General features: G+C 24.8%; 2 protein-coding genes across 9 annotated transcripts in view; one reads left to right on the forward strand and one right to left on the reverse strand.

Annotated features, from left to right (window-relative positions):
• Positions 1 to 1,064: 1,064 nt before the first annotated feature.
• LOC122503831 (rhodanese domain-containing protein CG4456-like) lies at positions 1,065 to 3,444 on the reverse strand. 7 transcript variants are annotated; one of them, XM_043614557.1, is made up of 5 exons: positions 3,304 to 3,444; positions 1,919 to 2,060; positions 1,593 to 1,802; positions 1,276 to 1,438; positions 1,065 to 1,198 (listed from the first exon to the last, which is right to left on the reverse strand). In XM_043614557.1, the coding sequence occupies exons 2-5, from the start codon at positions 2,058 to 2,060 to the stop codon at positions 1,141 to 1,143; spliced, it is 573 nt and encodes a 190-aa protein (XP_043470492.1). In that variant the 5' UTR covers positions 3,304 to 3,444; the 3' UTR covers positions 1,065 to 1,140. The 7 variants fall into 7 exon arrangements, with proteins under 7 accessions (XP_043470492.1, XP_043470490.1, XP_043470489.1 ...); XM_043614555.1 differs by lacking the exon at positions 3,304 to 3,444 and adding an exon at positions 2,712 to 2,843; XM_043614554.1 differs by lacking the exon at positions 3,304 to 3,444 and adding an exon at positions 2,591 to 2,730 and having other exon boundaries at positions 1,919 to 2,360.
• The window catches only part of LOC122503830, a 28,696-nt gene continuing 15,469 nt past the window's right edge, over positions 2,861 to 16,087 (forward strand). Inside the window, exons 1-2 of one of the 2 annotated variants that reach the window (XM_043614552.1) lie at positions 2,861 to 3,003; positions 7,189 to 7,308. In XM_043614552.1, coding sequence (XP_043470487.1) covers positions 7,218 to 7,308 — 91 coding nt within the window. In that variant the 5' untranslated portion in view covers positions 2,861 to 3,003; positions 7,189 to 7,217. Of the gene's footprint in view, positions 3,004 to 3,591; positions 3,724 to 7,188; positions 7,309 to 16,087 lie in introns of those variants that run through there. The other variant, XM_043614553.1, reaches the window with a different exon arrangement.

Genomic DNA, 16,087 nt, shown 5'->3' on the forward strand with positions numbered 1-16,087 from the left:
AATTCAATTATTTTATTAAATAACAAAATTCTTGTCAATAATTCAATTATTTTATTAAATAACAAAATAATTTTTAATAAAATTCTTCGCAAAAATTGAATAATTTTCAATACAATTTTAATAAAATTTCTCCACAAGATTCAATTATTTTTAAAAAATTTAGTAAAATTCAATTACTTTCAAAAGACTTTAATAAAAATCTTTATAAAAGAATTAAATTAGTTTCAATTTTAACAAAATTCCATTGAAGAATTGAATTATTTTCAAGAATTTTAATATAATTCAAAGCAGAAATTCAAATTATTATAAAAAATTTAAATGAAATTCTTCGCAAATATTCAATTATTTTTTAAAAATTTATTTAAGTTATCTTCATAAACAACAAAACTCTTCGCAGGAATTCAATTATTTTTAGTTGAAAATTTTACCAATTAAATTCTGATAAATTGTGATTTTTAATCAATTAAAAAAAATTTTCCTTTATGAGAATTAAATTTTAAGAAATATTCAATTATTCAACAAATTATTTGTGTTCGTTTTTAAATAATTGGATTCTCGTAGAATTTTCTAATAGAAATTGATTAAAAAATGAACTTCAGTCAAAATTTTAGATAATTGAATATTAAAAGTAGTACAGCGTGAATTTTTACAAGTAATTGAATTTTGAAAATGTTTCAAATTAAAATCTTTGAAAATTTGAATTTTTCATATACTTTTTAACTAAAAATTTTGTAGAATTATTTTTTTTTGAAAAAGTTTAATTGAATTTTTTTAATTATTTGATGTTTTTATTTTCTAATAAACATTTAATTGAATAGTTTCAAACTCAAAGAAGTTTTTCAAAAATTATTATTAAAAATAATTGATTTAAAGTAGAATTTTAGTTTAAAATTTCAGAAAATTATAATTAAATTGTATAATGATGAAAATAATTTAATTAAATAATTTAAAGTGAATCAGAATATTCTTTAGGGTCAGAAAAAAAAATTGAAATTTTGTCTGAAAATCAGGGAAAAACAAAATTAAATTTTTGTGGCAACTCTGGATAATTGATAAGTCTTAAATTGCAAAAAACGAATTTTAAATTGAGTGTTTATTATTTTCACGAATCTAAAGGAATTGTACATTGCATTTGGTTTCTTAAGGACACTTTTGCTTTTGTTCCCATTCGCTCCAACCACCTTTGTAATTGTAAACACTGAAAAAAAGGAAAAATTAGGTTAATTTATTTTTTTCTTGGTTTAAATATTTGTGAAGAGGGAGAAAAAAACCTACTTTGTAAATCCCAATTTTTTCATTCGATCTTGGACAATACTGCTTCTCCTTCCGGACATACAGGAGAAAACCAATTTCGTTTCCTTCGAGGGTAAATCACGACTATATTTCTCGCAAAATGTGTCGCCAGAAAGATTTGTCAATTCATCGGCAACGTTGCACACTGAAAGAAATTTTATTCTTAATTGTAAATTTATTATTTTCCTTTTCTTTCTTTTTTATTTTTCGTTTTCTGCTTTTTCCGATTTTATTTTACGTCTCATTTTTCTCGTTTTATTTACTTTATTTTTTTGTTTCTAGAATAAATTATTTCCTACTTGGAATGTGAATGCTCCCCGGCAGTGCTCCGGTTTTATCAATTTCCGCATGTTCACGTACGTCAATTATCAAAATATCGCAATTTTTTTGAGCCTCCAAAAGTTGATCGTAATTCATGTCGAATTCATTGGAATCGCCTCCGCCACAATTCGCCATTTCTGCTCTCAAGAAACTTGTACTTGAAAATAATCTATTTGTACCTGTGGTACCTGTACGAAAATAAAAATTAATTAGTTTAAATGTCAAATTTCGAAAAATTAATTTTTAGACAAAAAATTGTCTTGAAAGATAAAAAAAACATTTTCTATCAGGAAAATTTTGTTACCAGGAAAATTATTTGCAAAATGTTGCCTCAAAATATGTGAATGAATAATTTTCAATGATGGTGCAGTTTTTAGAAACAATGGCAGTGTAATAATCCGTTGAAGAAAACGAGTTTTATGACAATTCATCATGACCTTTGACATCTGCATCATAAAAACGAGAAAAAGCAGTTCGATAAAAAATTTCGTCTCATTTAATTTTTTCTCTTCTTCTTTTAGTTTTCGAATTTTTCCCTAATGATTTAATTTTCAATTTAAATTTTCTGGTCCATTAAATTACTTGTCAATTTTTATAATCTTATTCGAGTCTAGAGTCTAATGCAGGAGGAGAAAAATGTTGTTTTTTGTTTGCAATTTCCAAACAACGCACGTGATTTTATCTCGACCAATCAAAATCGATTTCATGTTTATGTCCCATTTGAAAATTAAGCGCGAAAATATTTTCTAGAAAAATAGATTTTCAAAAATTAATTTCCAAAAGGCAAACGCCAGAGAAAAAAAGGCAGAAATATTGCAGGGGGTAAAGTTCAACATAACCTTAAATTCTACCTCATTTATTATAAATAATAAATTAATTCAGTTTGTGAAGAACATCGAAGAAATATTAGGAAAACATCGAGAAAAAAACAATAGAATAGAATAGAAAAATATTAAAAAGGCAATTAAAAAAACACCTGTTATATTTGTATGATTTAAGGCCTTTTAGGCGATTAAGGCCTTCAAGTGCAAATTAATTTTCAGTGAATCAAAATTTTTGCGTCAGACTTTAAACAAAAAATTTTATGTTCCACGTACAATATCAAAGAAATCCCTTTTGAAAGTCTCGAATTTTCCACCTTTTTCTTTTCTCGTTCTTTCTTTTTTTTCCTCTCTTTTTCTACTACTCCCACACGTGCGTCATCACTTGAATTCGAAGGTGAAAAAAAAAGAAGATGGTGAGAGTGCCCCCTTTCAATTGTGGCGCCACATACGAGGAATTTGACAACTATGAATTTTTATTTCTCGTGCGCGGAGGAGTAAAGTGTACCAATTTATAATATTGAAAATAATTGCGATTCTCTAAAAGCTGTTGGATAACTCTTATTGTGTGAGTAAAATTCTACTTAACTCGTTAAACATAATATTTTCCTTTTTTTTCCAATTTGTTTCTACACAATTTTTATTTGTGGTGTAAAGAAAAGGAAGAAAAAAAAATTTGTGAGACTCATTGGCAGATATGCATTCGGTGTTGTCCTTTTGTTTATTTGTGTAATTCTTTTCTTGGGGAGCTACGAGAACTTTGATAGAAGGAGAGAGAGAGAGAGAGAGAGAAGGAGAGAAATAGAAACCAAGTGAGAGAGAGAGAGAGAAGAAAAATGCATTAACGTAAATTTTTTGTTTTTGTTACCTAATTTACTCCAAAAGTATTATATTTATGGTTATAGTGGCAAATTCGATTGTCAGTGAAAGACTGAGTGTGTGACTTGTTGCGACGCTCTTTAATGACCGAATCTTTTATATCTTTTAAGATTATCAACATTCCTGAGTGTTGACACCTCTGTCAGCGCACTGTGCCTTGTCAGTGGGCGCGTTCAACACAACTTGTTAATTTCTTTTGTTTTTTTTTCTACTTTAAGTTACTTTTTTTACTCTCTCCTTTCTTTTTTGTTGTGGGTGAAATATTTCAATTTTTGGTGAAAAAAAAAGTTTTCCCTACAAACGGTTTTTTTTCTTTTAATTCGAAGTTATGTGCTTTTTATCTCGAATATCTGCAGCTGCCTATGTTGTCTCACAGTTCAACCGTTTTCAGAATGGAGTTCACTACAAGGTTGAGTATATATTAGAGAAAAAAAAATGTATAAAATAATTTAAATAGATTCTTTTTTTTAAGGGAATTTTAATGTCGATTAGATTTTTATATAGAATTTCAATGGAAAAATCTCGACTTTTGCATGCCCTTAAGACTCAATTTTCTTTATTTTGTTATTGTGCGGGGCAAAAATAAATTTTTATTGTGTATTTAAAAATTTTGTTTTTGTGAATTCTTTATTGTTTTTTTTAAACATTTTTCTTTATATTTTGTTATTGGAACAAAGTTTAGTATGCCCTTAAGGCACAAATATTATTTTTTTTAGAGAAAAAAATTATTTTTCATTGTCAATTTAAAACTATAATTATATTCACTTCTTTTTATCATGTTTTTCTTGTAAACATTTTTGATATTTTTTTAATTCATCACAATGATTTTTTCATGCCCTTAAGGCCCAATTTTATTTTTTTTTAAAGACACTTTTTTTATTGTCAATTTGAAAATTTAATTCTATAATCTTTTTTTCTGTTTTTTAAAATTTTTTTTTATATATTTTGTTATCGTTACAAGTTTGATATGCCCATAAGGCCCAAATTTCCTATTTTATAGAACAAAAATAATATTTCATTGTAAGACAAAAAGTATAAAATTCTATTCACCTTTTTTTTATTCTGTTATTCTTGTAAACATTTTTCATATTTTTTTAATTAATAGCAATGATTTTTTCATGCCCTTCAGGCCCAAATTTTCTTTTTTATAAAAAAAATACTAATTTTTCATTGTGAATCTAAAATTATAATTCTATTGCCTTCTTTTTATTCTGTTTCCCTCGTAAATATTTTTGAAATTTTTTTAACTGATCCCAATGACTTTTTCATGTCCTTAAGGCCCAATTTTATTGTTTTTTTTTTACAGAAAAAGCAATTTTTTATTGTGAATTTCAAAATTTAATTCAATAACTTTTTTTCGTTTTTTTTAAAAGTGTTTTTTATATTTTGTTATCGTTACAAGTTTTACATGCCCTTTAGGCCCAAATTTCTTATTTTACAGAAAAAAAAATAATAATTTTTCATTGTGAATCTAAAACTATAAAATTCTATTCACTTCTATTTATTCTATTATTCTTGTAAATATTTTGCATGTTTTTTTAATTAATTTCAAAGATTTTTTCATGCCCTTAAGGCCCAAATTAATTTTTTTTTATAGAAAAAACATACTTTTTCATGCCCTTAAGGCCCAATTTTATTTTTTTTCATAGAAAAGACAATCTTTTATTATGAATTTAAAAATTTAATTCTATTGCCTATTTTTATGCTGTTTTCTAAAGCATTTTTTAATATTTTGTTTGACATGCCCTTAAGTCCCAAAATTTCCTCTTTATTTTTAAAGAAAAAATAATTTTCATTATGAATTTAAAATTTTAATTCTATTCACTTTATTTACTCTGTTTTATTTGTAAACATTTGTTAATATTTTTTAACTGCTCGCAACAACTTTTTCACGCCCTTAGGGCCCAATTTTATTTTTTTTGGGGGGAAAAATAAACTTTTATTGTAAATTTAAAAATTAAATTCTATTCACTTACTTTATTTTCTTTGTCTGTTATAAACATTTTTTGATATTTTGTTATAACAACGTCTTTGAAATGCCCTTAAGGCCCAAATTAAAATTTTTTTGAAGAAAAAATAATTTTTAATTGTGTTTTTGAAAATTAAATTTTATTCACTTTTCTTATTGTCCTTTTTCTTTTATAAATGTCTTTTTAATATTTTTTTATTGCAACGACTTTGACCCTGCCCTTAAGGCCCAATTTTTTTATTTGTAGAAAAAAAAGAAATTTTTCTTTTTGTTGTAAAAAAAGAATTTTGCTAAACTGTGTAAAATTATGTTTGAACCTAGTACAATAACTATTCAAATATAAATTATGTAAAAATTAAAATATTTAACATTTTTAAAAATATTTATTATTTATTTGATAAACAAGAGACAGAGTTGAGAATTATTTTTAAAAAATTTTTATTGACCAATTGAGATTCATTATATACAAGCAGAAACGTAACATTTTTTTTCCTTTTTTTTCTGTAATAATATCTCAAAATATTCAGTTTATTTGATGTTATTGTGTAATCGAATATTTAATTTTTCATTTGAAATATTTTCGTTCTCAGCTTTTAAAATAAATTCCTGATGATTAAAATCAAATTTCAAAAATTTAAAAATAAATAATTGTTAATTGTTTAATAATTTGTTTTTGAAACAAAGAATACTTGATATTTTTTCTAAAGAATGGAAATAAATATAATTTACGGTATTAATGACAAAATATTTTTTTTTTGAACACTAAGACAAAAATTAAAACAATTTTCGACGTAAGGAAAAATATTAATTACTCTAATAAAGCTATAAAATTAATTTACAAATAAATATACGTTGAAAGACGAAAAGCTAATAATTATTATTTAGAAATATATTAATTATTACTTATTTAGCAATATATTAATTATTAATTAACAATATTTTAATTATTATATAATAATATAATACTAATTATAATAAATAATAATAATTCGTTAAGATTCATTATTAATACCAAAAAAAAAACATCGACTACAGAATTAAAATTTTCTTTAATGAATCAATCATATTAAAAGGTGTAAAACTGATTAAATTTGATGAAAATTTATATTATTAGATAAAAAGAACAAAATTCCTTTTCTTTAAATCAATGCAGCATAATTTTTTTTCATTATATATGAATACTTTTATCGAAAGGGGGGAAAAATGTCATTAAATTAATTCACGTTTCGCATAGTGATTATTATAATAAAATTAAACGATTCTTTCAATGAACTATCTTTAGATTTCTGATTTGAAAACTAATACATAACGTATGGAATAGAATGGAGGTTAGCGCTTTTTTTGTTGTTGTTTTATATGTTTATTGGTTTTATGGCCTTTGATCTTGCAAGTCGTATTTTATCTAATATGGTAAATATGTTTTGAAACGATTACAATTCATAAAACATCTGCTTTTTCATGTTTTAAATCAAATTATTATTTTGCGTTTCTGCTTTAACTACTAAGGCCTTTCAATAATGGGAAATAAAAATTTATTTTTCTTTTCCAAGAGAAAACATCTCGAATTTTCGACTGTAAATTTAATTTCTTACATATTTTTTAGTTTTTTTAATTAATTTTTTAATTTTTTTGCATTAATTATTCAGTATTAATTATTTAAATTAATTTTTAAAATTTATTTCGAGATTTATTTTTCTTCTTTACTTTTTTATACTTTCCTTTTATTTCTTTTTAACGAATTTGATGCTGAATTCTAGAATAAAATTTTTTTTTTTAGTAAAAACGAACAATTTTTAATTTATTTTCACTGATGGAAAGAAATGAATAATTAAATTTTGACAATATATTTGAATTTATTTTTATTTCTTAGTGATATTGTTTTAATATTTTGTTTTTAAATTTTAGGTCAGACAAAAAATATTTAACTTAAATGAATGTTTAACGTCATGAGTTCCCTTCAACAAACGAGCCGGTTTCTGCCTTTTTCTAACAGTAACATTCAAAGAAAGCAACTAACGACTCAAGGTAAGTTTGAGTAACAAAATTTTGCTAATTTCAGATAAAAATACTTTTTCTAAAATGTTTACTAAAATATTTACTAAAATATAGTACAAAATATAGTACAAAATATAATACTAAATATAATACTAAATGTAGTACTAAATATGATACTAATTGTAGTACTAAATATAGTTACTAAAATAATAAAATTACTAAAGTAAGGAAATTTTATCCAAAAGAAATATCAAATTATCTAAAATCTTAAATAGTCTACGAATTTTTTATCTAAAGTACAAAAAAGTCCAAAAGTAGTTACAAATTTTAGAAATAATTGATTATTTATTTTTGTATAAAAATAATTGAATAAATTCTAGTACAATTTGTCATAAGAATTATAATTTGAAAAAGAATTTCAGTTAAAATTTTAGAAAATATTTCAAGAATTAGAAGACTTTTGCAATTCAAATTTTTAGAAATAATAAAATTTCAAAAAGTATTATAATTTATAATATTTTTCAAAATTTTAATTAAAATTCTTTTTCAATCAATTTTTATTAGAATTCAGCGATAAAAGAATTATTTAATTAAAATTTTTTGTAAGATTTAATTGCTTTCCAAATTTTTAGTTACAATTCTTCAAAAAATACTGTAATATTCAAAAATAATTTTTTAAAGCAGTGAGAAAATAAAATTCTTTGAAACGTAAAAATTTATTTTAATGGAATTTGCGAAAATTTCCTGTTAATCAATTTTTTAAAAATTATTTTCGGGAACCGGAATTCAACTAATTTAGAAAAAAAAATTTAATTACAATTTTTTAAATTAAATTAAATTTAATTTGAATTTCTAAATAAAATTTTTTAAATTAAATTAAATTTAATTTGAATTTCTAAATAAAATTTTTTAAATTAAATTAATTTTTGTTTTTACATTGAAAGTATTTTAGGTCTGTGAAGCTGGCCGAACCACTTTTATAAAAATGAATTTAAATTATACCATTAATTAGTGCTCAATTAGTGCTATTTTTGTACCATATTGCCGAATTTAGTGCTCAATGTTTATTTAAAAAAAACAATGGTTCTGCTCAGTGAACGTTCCGCTGGCCGGACCATAACGAAAAACGCTTTAAAAACGCCAACAGAATATTTATAAATAGCCTATTATTTAGTGCTCAATTAGTGCTCAAAGATTAACAAAATAAAAAATTTTTTTATTAATCATTTATTTAAAAAAAAAAAAATTTTTTGAATGAGTGAGTAATCCGTTAGCCAGACCATAACGAAAAACGCAATAAAAACACCAACAAAATATTTATCGATAGCCTATTATTTAGTGCTCAATTAGTGCTCAAAGATTAACAAAATAAAAAATTTTTTAATTAATTATTTATTTAAAAAAAATTTTTTTTCGATTGAGTGACTAATCCGCCAACCGCACCATTACGACAGACACGTCAAAAATCACAACAAAATATTTATCAATACCCTAAAATTTAGTGCTCAATTAGTGCTTAAATATTAACACAATAAAAAATTGTTTATTAATTATTTATTTATAAAAAACATTTCTTCGAAAGAGTGAACACGTTAAAAATGTTTTAAATTCGTTTTATAATTCGTTTTCTTAGCCTATAATTTAGTGCTCAAATAGTGTTCGCAGATTAAGAAAATAAAAAATTTTTTTTATTAATTATTTATTTAAAAGAAAAACTTATTCAAATGAGTGAGCGAACCGCTATCCGCACCATTACGAAAAACACATTAAAAACGCCAACAAAATAGTTATCAATAGCATATTATTTAGTGCTCAATTAGTGCTGAAAGATTAACACAATTCAAAATTTGTTTATTAATTATTTATTTAAAAAACTAACTTATTAGCTTATTACTAACTCAGCGATCCGCTGGCCGGACCATAACGAAAAACACGTTAAAAACGCCAACAGAATATTTACAATTAGCCTATTATTTAGTGCTCAATTAGTGCTCAAAGATTAACACAATTCAAAATTTGTTTATTAATTATTTATTTATAAAAAACATTTCTTCAATAGTTCTAGAGTTCCTGATAGTTTTTAGAAATAGTTCCGGCAATTAAATAGTAAAAAATAAGTTTTTTCATAATAGGGGGCCAACTTCACGCAGTCCCTCACTATTGAAAAAGTGGATTTATAATTAGAGTTTTGAGTTGTTTTAATAGAGTTCTAGAGTTCCCTTCCTTTTCAAAAAATCTAAAATGTTACGTTACAAGAGTTCTAATCAGATTTCTGTGAGCCCCCAATACTGTTCGATAAAATAACTATAATAGGTAACAATTTTCTTAAGACCCAAAAACTACTGAATTACAAGACCTTAAAGTTTCAAAAAAATTCATTTTTTTGTTAAATTTAGAGTTCTAAGAGTTCTGATGAGAGTTCTGCGAGCCCCCAATAGTGTTCGATAAAAAACCCTGAAACCAATTTTTTCAAAACCTAAAAACTATTAAACTACAAGACTTTTATGTTTCAAAAGAAATTTGGTTTTTTTAAATTGAAAGTTCTATGAGTTCTAATCAGAGTTTTGTGAACCCCCAATAGTGTTTGATAAAAAACCCTAATAAGAATTTTTTCAAAACCTAAAAACTACATAACTACAAGACATTGAAGATTCAAAAAAATTTGTTTTTTTTAAATTAAGAGTTCTTGTAGTTCTGATCAGAGTTCTGTGAGCCACCCATGGAGTTCGAGAAAAAACCCTAATAACAATTTTCTCAAAACCTAAAAACTACTAAACTACAAGACATTGAAGATTCAAAAAAATTTGTTTTTTTTAAATTAAGAGTTCTTGTAGTTCTGATCAGAGTTCTGTGAGCCACCCATGGAGTTCGAGAAAAAACCCTAATAACAATTTTCTCAAAACCCAAAAACTACTGAATTACAAGACTTTAAGGTTTGAAATTAATTTGTTTTTGAATAATTGAATAAGTTCAAACACTTAGTCATGTAAAGTTGGCACTACTTTTTAAAAAAATCAAAATTTTAACAAGAGTTCTGGGCACTTTAGCAATAGTTCTCGAGTTCTATAACGATTATTATTTAAATAGTTCTGATGATTGACAAAAAAAGCGACAATGAAAAAACTTGGTGTTAACTTTGCATAGAACTATTATTTATGCAAAAAAGAGTTTTGTTCTCATATTCTGAAAGAGAATAAAGAGTTCTACAGTTCTCTACCAAAAGAACAAGAGTTCTGCAAAATTTCGAAAGTTATTAACAAATTAACCCCTTGGCTATCAACGAGATTTCCACTGTTCGGGCCAAAAGTTTGTTGAAAAAATTTTTAATGGATTTTTATGAAACTTGGTACCTTAAGGTTTCTAGGGTCGCTGATTATAATATATAATAATATATTATATAATATTATCTCTCTATATTACAAAAAGATATCGCCGCCGCTGTTTCAAGATTTTTTGACCTACAGGTCGAGAGTTGACCTGTAGTTTTCCCCTCAAAATTTAGGTCAATTTTGAGGACTGTTTTGACCTAGACGTCAACATTTGACAAACAATTTTCGCTACCCTCAAAATGTAGGTCAATTTTGAGGGCAGTTTTGACCTACGCATCAAAATTTGACAAAGAATTCCCGCTACCCTAAAAATTTAGGTCAAGTTTGAGGGCAGTTTTGACCTAGACGTCAAAATTTCTCAAACAATTTCCGCGCGCAGACTTAATGATGAGGTGAAGTTTGCCATCTGACCTAACAATGTAAGGTAATTTTATAATTGTGTTTGCTCTTACACCTATCATTTTGACCTAATTTTGACGTTTCATTTTTTACTCTCTCATTTAGTTACGTCATAATCTATGTGTAATTTGACTTTTATTTAACTACAACTTAAAGGGTTAATCTGACATCAGTATGATAATTTTTGGTAAAATCAAATGTCAATAAATACCCTGACATTAGCTGATGAATTTAATTTTTATAGTTTATTAAAATTTTTATATATTTTTTTACTTTTATTTTTTTATACAGGGGAGGATGGGGCAAGGATAGTAAGTTTTTGCTTATGCTCAAAAATCGAGTAATTCATGGTATATTCGCATTTTAACACCAAAAGATGATAGTAAAAATTGGAAGTCAATCTGTCACCATTTGCGAAGTTAGGAGTTTATTTTTGAAAATAGTCTATTTTGCTAAAATGTCAACGTTATGTTTATCATATTGTTTTCTATATTAGAGTTTCAGAATATTTATTTACGTAAGTGTTTTTCGGAGTGGAATTTCCTGCTGAACACGAATATTGTATTTATTTTCAAATTAATTCACGTCGTTCCTTAAAATTTAAAAAAAACTGAAATATGCGCTCAAGGGGCAAGGATAGTTATAGAGATAATACGGCACGGTAAAATCCTGTTAATGCCATTGCAAATTTTAAAAAAGTGTTTAATTGTTCTTTTTAGGTTGATATACATAATGGTGCGTAATTATATATGTAAAACAAAGCTTATTGACCAAGCAATTGGTAGTTGTCTGAAGATTTGGGGTTCACAAAACTCTGATTAGAACTCATAGAACTTTCAATTTAAAAAAACCAAATTTCTTTTGAAACATAAAAGTCTTGTAGTTTAATAGTTTTTAGGTTTTGAAAAAATTGGTTTCAGGGTTTTTTATCGAACACTATTGGGGGCTCGCAGAACTCTCATCAGAACTCTTAGAACTCTAAATTTAACAAAAAAATGAATTTTTTTGAAACTTTAAAGTCTTGTAATTCAGTAGTTTTTGGGTCTTAAGAAAATTGTTACCTATTATAGTTATTTTATCGAACAGTATTGGGGGCTCACAGAAATCTGATTAGAACTCATAGAACTTTCAATTGAAAAAAAAAAAATGTCTTTTAAAACATAAAAGTCTTGTAGTTTTGTAGTTTTTAGGTTTTGAAAAAATTGTTATAAGAGTTTTTTATTGATCTAGATGGGGGGCTAACGGAACTCTAATTAGAACTCTTGTAACGTAACATTTTAGATTTTTTGAAAAATTCTCGTGTTTTCAATTATTTGTTTATGACTTCGGATTATCAGAACTATTCAGTCATGTAAAGTTGGCACTACTTTTTTGAAAAATCAAAAATTTTACAAGAGTTCTAGGCACTTTGGTAATAGTTCTAGAGTTCTCTAACGATTATTTAAATAGTTCTGATGATTAACAATAAAAAAGCGACAATGAAAAATCATAGTTCTAACTTTGCATAGCACTATGATTTTTGCAAAAAAGAGTTCTGACCTAATATTCTGAAAGAGAATAAAGAGTTCTAGAGTTCTTTACTAAAAAAACAAGAGTTCTGCAAAATTTCAAAAGTTATTAACAAATTAAAAAAACATATGAAAATAATATTTTGCAAGTTCTGAATAGAGTTCTGGCATCGTTGCGAAGAGTTCTATAAGTATGTCTAATGACATTTTGTTCTAAATCCAAAATCAAAAAAGTTACGGGACTATGAAGTTTTTTAAAATTTTCAAAATTTAAAATTCAGAGTTCTGAGAGTTTTGTAAAGAGTTCTGGCATCGTCATAAAGAGTTGTATAAGTATTTCTAGTGACATTTTGTTTTAAATCCAAAATCAAAAAAGTTACAGGACTTTGAAATTTTCATAAATTTTCAAAATTTTAAAATTCAGAGTTCCGAGAGTTCTGAAAAGAGTTCTGGCATCATCATAAAAAGTTCTATAAGTATTCCTAATGACATTTTGTTTTAAATCCAAAATCAAAAAAGTTACAGGACATTGAAATTTTAAAAAAAATTTGAAAATTTGAAAATTCAGAGTTCTGAGAGTTCTGAAAAGAGTTCTGGCATAATCATAAAGAGTTCTATAGGTATTCTTAATGACATTTTGTTTTAAATCCAAAATCAAAAAAGTTAGAGGACTTTGAAATTTTCATAAATTTTTAAAATTTTTAAATTCAGAGTTCTGAAAGTTCTGAAAAGAGTTCTGGCATCATTAAAAAGAGTTCTATAAGTATTCCTTATGACACTTTGTTTTAAATCTAGAATCCAAAAAATTACAGAACTTTAAAAATTTCAAAAAATTTAAAAATTCAGAGTTATGATTAGAGTTCTGGCATCATAATAAAGAGTTCTATAAGTTAGTATTCCTAATGACATTTTGTTTTAAATCCAAAATCAAAAAAGTTACAGGACTTAACTGTTTGAGGAAAGTGCAACATGATTGTCCCAAAATTATTAAACATTAAATCCTCAGAATTCTGAATTTTTAATTTTTTTAATTTCTTGAAATCTTCAAAGTCCTGTAACTTTTTTGATTTTGGATTTAAAACAAAATGTCACAAGAAATTCTTATACAACTCTTTATGACGATGCCAGAACTCTTTACAAAACTCTCAGAACTCTGAATTTTAAATTTTGAAAATTTTAGAAAACTTCATAGTCCCGTAACTTTTTTGATTTTGGATTTAGAACAAAATGTCATTAGACATACTTATAGAACTCTTCGCAACGATGCCAGAACTCTATTCAGAACTTACAAAATATTATTTTCATATCTTTTTTTAATTTGTTAATAACTTTTGAAATTTTGCAGAACTCTTGTTTTTTTAGTAAAGAACTCTAGAACTCTTTATTCTCTTTCAGAATATTAGGTCAGAACTCTTTTTTGCAAAAATCATAGTGCTATGCAAAGTTAGCACTATGATTTTTCATTGTCGCTTTTTTTATTGTTAATTATCAGAACTATTTAAATAATCGTTAGAGAACTCTAGAACTATTGCAAAAGTGCTCAGAACTCTTGTAAAATTTTTGATTTTTCAAAAAAGTAGTGCCAACTTAACATGGCTCAACTATTCGAATAAAATGTAGGGAACTCTAGAACTCTATTAAAACAACTCAAAACTCTAATTATAAATCCACTTTTTCAATAGTGAGGGACTGCGTGAAGTTGGCCCCCTATTATGAAAAAACTTATTTTTTACTATTTAATTGCCGGAACTATTTCTAAAAACTATCAGGAACTCTAGAACTATTGAAGAAATGTTTTTTATAAATAAATAATTAATAAACAAATTTTGAATTGTGTTAATCTTTGAGCACTAATTGAGCACTAAATAATAGGCTAATTGTAAATATTCTGTTGGCGTTTTTAACGTGTTTTTCGTTATGGTCCGGCCAGCGGATCGCTGAGTTAGTAATAAGCTAATAAGTTAGTTTTTTAAATAAATAATTAATAAACAAATTTTGAATTGTGTTAATCTTTCAGCACTAATTGAGCACTAAATAATATGCTATTGATAACTATTTTGTTGGCGTTTTTAATGTGTTTTTCGTAATGGTGCGGATAGCGGTTCGCTCACTCATTTGAATAAGTTTTTCTTTTAAATAAATAATTAATAAAAAAAATTTTTTATTTTCTTAATCTGCGAACACTATTTGAGCACTAAATTATAGGCTAAGAAAACGAATTATAAAACGAATTTAAAACATTTTTAACGTGTTCACTCTTTCGAAGAAATGTTTTTTATAAATAAATAATTAATAAACAATTTTTTATTGTGTTAATATTTAAGCACTAATTGAGCACTAAATTTTAGGGTATTGATAAATATTTTGTTGTGATTTTTGACGTGTCTGTCGTAATGGTGCGGTTGGCGGATTAGTCACTCAATCGAAAAAAAATTTTTTTTAAATAAATAATTAATTAAAAAATTTTTTATTTTGTTAATCTTTGAGCACTAATTGAGCACTAAATAATAGGCTATCGATAAATATTTTGTTGGTGTTTTTATTGCGTTTTTCGTTATGGTCTGGCTAACGGATTACTCACTCATTCAAAAAATTTTTTTTTTTTAAATAAATAATTAATAAAAAAATTTTTTATTTTGTTAATCTTTGAGCACTAATTGAGCACTAAATAATAGGCTATTTATAAATATTCTGTTGGCGTTTTTAAAGCGTTTTTCGTTATGGTCCGGCCAGCGGAACGTTCACTCAGCAGAACCATTGTTTTTTTTAAATAAACATTGAGCACTAAATTCGGCAATATGGTACAAAAATAGCACTAATTGAGCACTAATTAATGGTATAATTTAAATTCATTTTTATAAAAGTGGTTCGGCCAGCTTCACAGACCTAAGTATTTTGAAATTTTAATTCATGTGGACAAATAAATGATAAGTATCTATTCAAATATTTATTTTACAAAAATTATTGAAATTTGAAAAAGTTTAATTTAAAAATTCTAAAAAAATAAGGTTTTAAAAAAATCATAAAATTTTTTTAAAATATTTGAATTCTCCAAAATAATTTTACAAATAAATTGAAAAATAGGAAATTTTCTGAAATTTCATTAAAATAAATTTCATATTTCAAAGTATTTTATTTTCTCACTTTAAAAAATTGTTTTGAAATATTATTGCATTTTTGGAAGAATAATAATAATATATATTAATAATATTATTATTATAATATTATTATTATATATTATTATTATAAAAAATTATTAATAATAATATCTATATTATAACTTAAGTTCAAATTTTGAAAAATAATTTAATTTTAGGAGCGTTATAACAGGAATTATTAATATATTAATTTCTTTCAAAAATTATAAAAGTTTTGAAAAATTTTATTAAAGTTCTTTAAAAAAATAATTGAAAAATTTTTTTTCGAAAAATTACAGTTGTAATTTTTAGAAATAATTTAATTTCAGAAGGTTTAACATTGAAAGTATTTTAAAAATTTTAATTCCTGATGGAAAAATAAATAACAATAAGTTTTGAAATATTTGCGAAACAAAAATTAACGAATTTTGAAAAA

The sequence above is a fragment of the Leptopilina heterotoma genome, unplaced genomic scaffold (genome assembly GCF_015476425.1).
Source record: "Leptopilina heterotoma isolate Lh14 unplaced genomic scaffold, ASM1547642v1 Lhet_270, whole genome shotgun sequence".
Taxonomy (NCBI): domain Eukaryota; kingdom Metazoa; phylum Arthropoda; class Insecta; order Hymenoptera; family Figitidae; genus Leptopilina; species Leptopilina heterotoma.